The sequence below is a fragment of the Capsicum annuum genome, unplaced genomic scaffold (assembly GCF_002878395.1).
Source record: "Capsicum annuum cultivar UCD-10X-F1 unplaced genomic scaffold, UCD10Xv1.1 ctg43186, whole genome shotgun sequence".
NCBI lineage: Eukaryota > Viridiplantae > Streptophyta > Magnoliopsida > Solanales > Solanaceae > Capsicum > Capsicum annuum.
In genome coordinates this window covers 1-8,640 of record NW_025850639.1, presented here as the reverse complement: position 1 = coordinate 8,640, position 8,640 = coordinate 1, and the positions used below count along the sequence as shown (strand labels likewise).

At 36.8% G+C, this 8,640-nt stretch overlaps 1 protein-coding gene across 1 annotated transcript; it reads left to right on the top strand.

Moving 5' to 3' along the window:
- The first annotated feature begins 21 nt into the window (after window positions 1-21).
- Window positions 22-2,240, top strand: LOC124892007. Its single transcript, XM_047403490.1, has 3 exons — window positions 22-379; window positions 434-1,089; window positions 1,869-2,240. Exons 1-3 carry the CDS (start codon window positions 22-24, stop codon window positions 2,238-2,240), a joined length of 1,386 nt encoding a protein of 461 aa, XP_047259446.1.
- Window positions 2,241-8,640: the final 6,400 nt, after the last annotated feature.

Genomic DNA, 8,640 nt, shown 5'->3' with positions numbered 1-8,640 from the left:
ACCTAAGATCAGATCATTATGATGAATTCTGCACCTCTTACTGGTCAAAGTGAAGGTCAATCCACTACTAGGACCCCACTCTTTGATGGTACTCATTTCATCTGGTGGAAAGCCAGGATGGAGATGTTTATTCAAGGAGAAGACTATGAATTATGGGATAGGATTACTGAAGGTCCTACTATCCCTATGAAGACAGAAAATGGTGTACAAGTCAAGAAAATAAGGAGTGAGTTTACTGCTGATGATCTTTTGGCTTTAAAGAAAAATGCTAAGGCAAAGAATATCCTAGTATGTAGTCTAGGACCTGTTGAATACAATAGAATATCTACCTGTACCACTGCTAAGCAAATATGGGATGCCTTAGTAAATGCCCATGAAGGTACCTCTTAGGTAAGGAAATTCAGGATCTCTCTCCTTTTTATTGAATATGAAGTGTTTAAGATGAAGGAAAATGAATCATTGCATGATATGATGACAAGACTTACTACTCTAACAAATGAGTTAACCTCCTTGGAAAAAGACATCACTGAAGAAGAACAAGTAGAGAAGGTTCTAAGGGTGCTACCAAAGTCAAAATGGAATGTTAAAGTCACTGCAATCAGGGAAGCAAATAAGGATCTCACAGGTATGACTTTGGATGAACTAGTAGGGAATTTAAGAACCTATGAAATGGAAGTTGATGGAATTAAGGAACAGAAGGCTTCTGAAAAAATCTTGGCCTTGAGGGCTTCTGATAGTGATGAAGAGATTGAACTGGATAAGGAACAAATTGCCTTCATAACAAAAAACTTCAGCAAGTTTTTTAAGAAGAAGGGAACAGGTAGCAAAAAGCATTCCAATGACAACCCAAATGGATGTTACAAGTATGGAAAGACTGATCATCAGATCAGAGAATATCCTCTCTTGGAAATAGAATGGAGGAAGGAAAGAGTTGAAAAAAAACAAAAGGCCAGGAGGAAGGAAAAGGAAGAACATGCCATGATAGCTGCATGGGGATCTAACTCTGATAATGATGATGATGGAATTGATGAGACAACATTTATGGCTTTTGGAGACTCAGACATTGAGGAAGAAGATAATGCTTCTGAGGTAAGTTTACCTGAACTAAAAGAAAAACTGCATCTTTTTTCTAAAACTAAACTTGTTTCCTTGATGGGTGATTTAATTGAAAATTTTCAAGAATTAACTTCTGATAGCGATGAATTGTTCAACAGTCTTGCAAGTCTTAAATTTGATTTCATTGACTTAAAAGTTTGCAAGAAAAATGTTGACAAAGAAAATTGCACTCTCAAGGAACAAATTACACTGCTTGAGTCCTCAAATAATGATCTTAAGTCTGAAATCCTTAAACAGACTCTCACTGACTATGGGAAAAGGCCATAAGTAAAGAATAAGAAAATGTTGAACTTGAGTTAACTAAGTACAAACAAGAATGCTATGACTTGACTGAAAAGATGGATAAGATGGGTCAAGAGATAGCAAGATTAAAATTGGATCTAGAAAAGTCAAACAGATGGACAAATTCTTCAAGAATTATTCATCAGCTTGGTAAAGGAAATTACAATGAAAAAGCAGGCTTGAGTTTTTATAAAGAAGCTAATAATCTTCAAGACTTATGCTATATTTGTGGCAATCTTGGACATCCTACTACTGAATGTCCTATGGCTGCTAAAAGAAAATATCAAAGTCTGAACCTGGTAACGAAACTTTCTCAGACCAAGAAAACAAGCACTAAAATTAGTCTGAGAAACAAGTCAGTCTACTTGCTTCCTGCTTGGACTAGAAGGAATTTAATTCATCCTTTTACTAACAAAACATGACCCAAGCTTGTCAGGGTTCCTAAGTCTAACCATTGATTTCTTGTGCAGGAGAAGGTGAAGGGAAACAAAAGGTACTGGTACCTAGATAGTGCTTGCTCAAGACATATGACGGGTGACAAGCAAAAGTTCCTTTCGCTCTCCAAAATAAATGGTGGGGGAGTCTCTTTTGAAAATAGAAAAAGGGTAGTTGGAAAAATTGGTTCATCTGAGTCAAAAGCTTTGGAGGATGTTTATCTTGTGGAAGGACTGAAGCATAACCTGCTAAACATTTCACAATTGTGTGACAAAGGTAATAAAGTAATTTTCACTGCTTCAGGTGTTAAAGTCAAAAGGATGGACACCAAAGAAATTGTGCTTACTGCAAGGAGATATAGGAATGTATACAAAGCAGACATAATGGCAATACCAAGACCTGGTTGACTTGTCTAAGTGCAATAGAAACAGATCCCTCCTTTGGCATAGAAGACTTGGACATGCAAGTCTGAAACAACTGAACATACTTTCCTCCAAAGACATGGTATTGGGACTATCCAAGACCAAGTTTAAGGAAGAAAAGTTATGTAGTGCATGTGTAAGTGGGAAGCAGGTAAAATCCTCTTTTAAGTCAAAGAACCATGTTAGCATTACCAAATGTCTTGACCTGGTTCATATGGACTTGTGTGGACCAATGAGACAACAAAGCAGAGGTGGAAAAAGGTATATTTTTGTAATTGTTGATGATTATTCCAGGTTCACCTGAACTTTGTTTCTAGCCTCTAAAGAAGATGCCTTTGATGTCTTTGAAATCTTCATTAAGAAAATAAAAAAGAAACTGGGCACTTCATTAGTTTCCATAAGGTCTGACCATGGAACAAAATTTGAGAATGCAAAATTCTTAGATTTTTGTTCATCAAATGGAATAGATCATAACTTCTCAGCTCCTAGAACTCCACAACAAAATGGAGTGGTGGAAAGGAAAAACAGAACCTTAGAAGATATAGCTAGAATAATGATGCTCGCAGCAAATGTTGCCAAAAACTTATGGGCTGAGGCAATAAGTACAGTAACATATATCACAAACAGATGCATAATCAGACCCTTGTTAGAAAAGACTCCCTATGAATTACTAAAAGGTAGAAAGCCTAACATTTCTCACTTTAGAACTTTTGGTTGCAAATGTTTCATACATAATAATGGTAAGGATAATTTGGGAAAATTTGATGCCAAAAGTGATGAGGGAATCATTTTAGGTTATTCACTTCATAGTAAGGCTTACAGAGTTTTAAACAACAGAACCAACTGTGTTGAAGAAAGCATGCATATGATTTTTGATGAGTTTTATGTTAAGACTAACCTGTAGGAAGAAAGCGACACTGAGGAACAGGTTACACAACATGTTCCATCAACTGAAACAGACAAACTTGGGGGCACTTTCACAGGGGGAACTGAAGCTGAAGGCACAGTGTTAGGGGGAACTGAGCCATCAACTGCTTCACATTAGAACATTAGCAGTGATTCAAGCAGCTCACTAGGCTTGATCCTAAAAGGATACAAGTATCAAGGTTTGTACCCCATTGAGAATGTACTTACTGATCTCACTTCTGGAATCACCACAAGATCTGGATTGAGAAGTATGTGTGCATTCAAGGCATTCTTGTTAGAAATAGAGCCAAAGAAAGTAAGTGAAGCATTGCTTGATGTTGATTGGATCATAGTCATGCAAGATGAATTGATTCAGTTTGAGAGAAGCAAAGTATGGCATTAAGTTCCTCTTCCAAAAGATATATCAGTCATTAGGACTAAATGGGTGTACAAAAATAAAGTTGATGAGCATGGAACAGTCATAAGAAATAAGAAAAGACTGGTGGTTCAAGGATACAACCAAGAAGAAGGAATTGACTTTGATGAGACTTTTTCTCCTGTAGCAAGACTTGAAGTCATAAGATTGCTGGTTGCTTTTGCTTCTTACATGGAGTTTTTTGTACCAGATGGATGTGAAGAGTACATTCCTAAATCCCATTCTCAAAGAAGAGGTTTATGTGAAGCAACCTCCAGGATTTGAAAGAAGAGAGTTTTCAAATCATGTGTACAAACTGGATAAGGCCTTGTATGGGTTGAAACAAGCACCAAGGGCCTGGTATGAGAGATTATCAAAGTTTCTGCTGGAGCATGGACACATCAGAGGTAAAATTGACAATACCCTTTTCTTAAAAACTAATGAAAAGAATTTGTTAGTTGTGCAGTTGTATGCGGATGATATTATCTTTGGCTCAACCAACATGAATATGACTCATGACTTTGCTAAAATCATGAGTTGTGAGTTTGAAATGAGCATGATGGGGGAGTTGAATTGCTTCCTGGGTCTTCAAATAAAACAGTCAGTATCAGGAACAATGATCCACCAATAAAAGTATGTTAAAGAGCTTCCCGAGAAATTCTCCATGGAGGAAACTAAAGAAATAAGTACTCCCATTGCCACTGCCACAAAACTTGATTTGAATGAAACAGGTTCTGATGTAGAACAAAAACTGTATAGAGGTATGATAAGGTCCTTATTATATCTCACAGTAAGCAGACCTGACATTGTGTTTAGTGTAGGACTGTGTGCAAGGTTTCAAGCAAATCCAAAAGAATCCAATCTGAAGTCTGTAAAAAAAATCTTCAGATATTTGAAAGAAACTAGTGATCTTGGTTTATGGTATCCCAAAGGTAGTAACTTTAATTTGGTAGGATACTCTTATATTGATTGTGCAGGATATTTGGTGGACAGGAAAAACACTACAGGTATGGCACACTTCTTAGGATCATGTTTGATTACCTGGTCCACAAAGAAGCAAAATTCAATAGCTTTGTCAACTGTCGAGACTAAATATGTTGCCGCTGGTCATGCTGTGCTCAATTGTTATGGATCAAACAACAACTTCTGGATTTTGGGTTAGATGTAGGTTGTGTTCCCATTTTTTGTGATAACACAAGTGCTATAAACATAGCCAAAAATCCTGTCCAACATAAAAGAACCAAACATATTGATATCTGTCATCACTTCTTTCGAGACAATGTTGAAAAAGGAAATATATCAATTATGTTTTGTTTAACTGAGGAACAAATTGCTGATATATTCACTAAGGCTTTGAGTAGGGAACATTTTGAAAAAAATAGGTTAGCATTGGGGATGATTAAAATTGTATAAATCTCCTTCAATGATTGACTAGAATATGCTATGCTTGAGTGATTGTTGCTTAATTCAGTCTTACACATTTAGTTGCGTCCTAATTCCAAGATTTAAAGCAATGTGATATATCTATGTGTTATTTTTAGATAGATGGATCATCAGGGCAAGAGTGGACATGGACTAATCAAACACAGGTATGATTATTGTTTTCCATAGCAGTATTAAAAGAAACAGGTCATCTACATGGTTCTCTCTATAATGATTAAAACCGCCAAAACCAAACAGTCATCTCCTTCAAAAGGCTACCAGACCTTTCCCATCCGTACTGAACCTCTACATCATCACGTTTCTCCAAATTCACAGTCCCTTCATCATTCAACTTCCTTCTCACTCTTCTTAAATATGCCTCTTATTTTCTCTCCTATTCTCTCCTATCTCCACTTCTCCTTCAACCTTTGAATATTTACCATACTATGGTATCTTCTTCCTCTCCTCCTTCCACAAAATTTGACATTAATCCTTTTACAAAACTTATTCTCCACCCAAACATCAATTTACCCTCACTTATCCAACCCTAAATCCTTCTCAACCTATCTGATTTCCCATTTTTCAAGACCTTACCATACCCCTTCTCTCATTCTTTATTCAAACCCTCACTCTTTCCAGAAACCTTACCACTATTAGTAGCTCCTCTTCAAATCCTTAATTGAGATGACATTTCAATTTCTAACCTTATTCTTAGACGATCAAGATCAACTCTTAAATGAAAACCCTCATTTGTCGTCATTGACGTTGATGATGATACTCCTGAACACTCTTCTCCTGTCATCACTCCATCTCGAACTCCACATACTCAGAAAAGAAAACAACAGGAAGATGCTTGTTTGGAAGAGGCACTTAGGTCAAGTAAAAAGAAATGAGTTGTACCTAATGCTTCTCCTCCCCCATGTGATTTCTCTCCTGACATTCTCATTCGCTCTAAGAGAAAGCTGAAGCAGAAGCATACCATAGCTAAAACATCAAAACCATATCACTCTCGTAAAATGTCCCCCCTCCCATTCCCAAAGACTCCTCACATTCAAAATCTACTGTCAAAGCCTCTACTGGAAAAGCCTCTACTCCCTCTAAAGATTCTCCAAAATCTGTTTCACTTCAGAAGAAATAGGTCCCCACACTTGGTCTTTTTGTCTCATCTGACTCAGATTCAGACTATCTTCCTGACGCTTCTTCTGTACCTCCTGATGATTTTGATGTTGATATTATTGTTGATACTCCTGCTGATAAAGCTTTTTAGCCAAACCATGTTCTGTCTTTTCAGAAACTAAAAATAGTTAGAGGTAGGGTTGTCACTGGTTTTGGGGGTCCTGATATGGACACTTTGGTCTCCAAATTGGGTGCTCAGGGGTGGTCATCCTTGCTTCTGCAAGGTAATCATCAACGAAGGTTTGGAAAAGATGAAATGTATGAATTTTATACACATGGAGTTGCGATAGGGGACATGATCTCAACCTCTGTTCATGGAAAACTCATCAATCTTTATCCTACTAATTTGCGTAGAATTCTAAGTGTTCCTAGTAGAGGTTGGGGTCACTATGTCAAAGAATCTTGGCCTTCTCTTGACAATCTTCCATCCGCCCTTGATATTTGCAGAAAATTTTCTGGAAATTCTCTTCTTCCTTCTCATCGTAGGGTGCTGAAAAATGAGATGTCTTCTCCCTATCAGTTGTATTTTGATATGGTCCACAAAATGATCTTACCCAGGCAGGAGAGGCGCACAGTTGCAATCTTTCTTGATCTTACCTTAATGGAACTATTGGATTCTGAGATTCCAATAGACCTTCCCCAACTCATCATTAAGCATATGCAAAAGGTACTCATCAAAGATAAAAATGGTCATGCTCTGCCCTATCAATTCTGGCTTGCCCCTGTGTTTGATGATTTTCGTGTCTCTTTCAAGGTGTGGTCCTTATAGACTACTAAGAATGTAATTGGACAAGTGAACCATGCTATATTACCTGCTTCTATAAGACGTGCAGACAACCCTATGCAGAAGTTGCAAAATGCCTTAGAGGCAAAGCAGGGTGAGATGGAGGTTGCACAGGCTGCATTGGAGGCTGCCAAGGCTATTCATAAAGATGAAACAAGGGCTCTTAAAGCTCAAATTACTTCCCTCACAACCACCTTGGAGAAGGAAAGAACAGAAAATGCTGCTATCATTCGATCGTTGACCTTTTTTATCCCCTCTACCTCCTCAAAATAAACTCTTCCTTCGTCCCTTAGTTTTTTTCTCTTCTTTCCTGCTTCTTGGTCCACTTTGTTTCTCTTTTTGGTCTTACTAGATAATGATAATTGTATCTATTTTTGTACAAGAAATGGACTTTTTTTTTTCCTCACTTGATCTACTTCTGTTTAATTCGATGCTTAGTTATCTCTTGCTCTGACTCTTGCTTGTTTTAGTGATTTCCCAGTGGCCATGGATTATTACACAGTTTTTTCACTTATTGGCTGAGCTTTTCGATGATGTCAAAAGGGGGAAGTAAGATTATAAAATGCTTATAACTCAACTGATCTAACCTGTTTCATTCTATTGCGATCCTTTTATTTAATTTTTTATTGAGTATGTCAGGTTCTTTGAAATACTGTGCTAATAATTTTGTCATCATCAAAAAGGGGGAATTTGTTAGGGCATGAGAAGTTTTAATGATAGACAGATGAATGAAACATGTTGTGCAAAGCTGGTCCATACAAGTGAAACTGCTTCGGACATATGGAGTGCATATTATTACATAAAGTTGTCAACACATGGATACGCAAAGGATGTTCACACGGCTATATGAATATAATTGGAGCAGTTAAAGTTTGAGTAGATCAAGAAGTCTACAAGGCAGAAGGCTAATGCAAAAGAATCCTACTCAATTTAGAAGAAGGTGAGATGGTTACAACAAGGAGTGAGTTACTTGAAAGAGTCCTACAGAAGATACAAGTAAAGAAGAAAAAGGACTGCATCTGAGGGAGCATATATATAGACGACAAGCTGCATTCAAATAACTCACTCATGTACAGATAAGAAAATCAACAATCAGCAAAAATCGTTCACCAACTTGAAGAAGAACCTAGTTCTTACTTAGTATGTTTTAGACTGCTTGTAATAGGAAGGTTCTTGAGTTGTAATGAGTAAATTGTTCTAGTCTCAGTATTCTATAAACTGAGTTAGGAATCACGTCTTCAAGTTAGGGAACTCGAAGACTTGGGAACACTTATCTTGGGAATATTTGTGTTTTTGTAGTAATAAGAGTTAGAAGTTTTAATTCCTTGTTTACAAGAAGTCTTGTAATTGTGTTGATTTTTGAGGCTCAAACTTATAGTGAAGATTGGGGTTAAATCCTGTAGAGGTACAGGTCGTGGTTTTTTACACCTTTTTGAGTCGGGTGTTTTCCATGTAAAAATTACTGTGTTCAGTTTTTACTTGTTCACATATACTTACTTGTTCCACAAATAGGCAATCAATAGGGATCATACTTTAACAGGATGCTATTTACTCTTTTGTTGTCAATCAACTTGGATTATAAAATTTAGAGGTATTGTGATTGAGGTGAATGGATATACTTTTTTTTTATGTATGAAATTTCAATCTCATTTTAAGTTTCTTATATTTATTTCCTTTTTATT

What these genes read in the sequence shown, in the direction of transcription:
- LOC124892007 (XM_047403490.1), top strand. Translation starts at nt 22, where the DNA reads ATGAATTCTGCACCTCTTACTGGTCAAAGTGAAGGTCAATCCACTACT. An exon ending in CTTAGTAAATGCCCATGAAG is followed by an intron (nt 380 to 433) that starts GTACCTCTTAGG and finishes TTGAATATGAAG; the next exon opens with TGTTTAAGATGAAGGAAAAT. An exon ending in AAGAAGATAATGCTTCTGAG is followed by an intron (nt 1,090 to 1,868) that starts GTAAGTTTACCT and finishes TTTCTTGTGCAG; the next exon opens with GAGAAGGTGAAGGGAAACAA.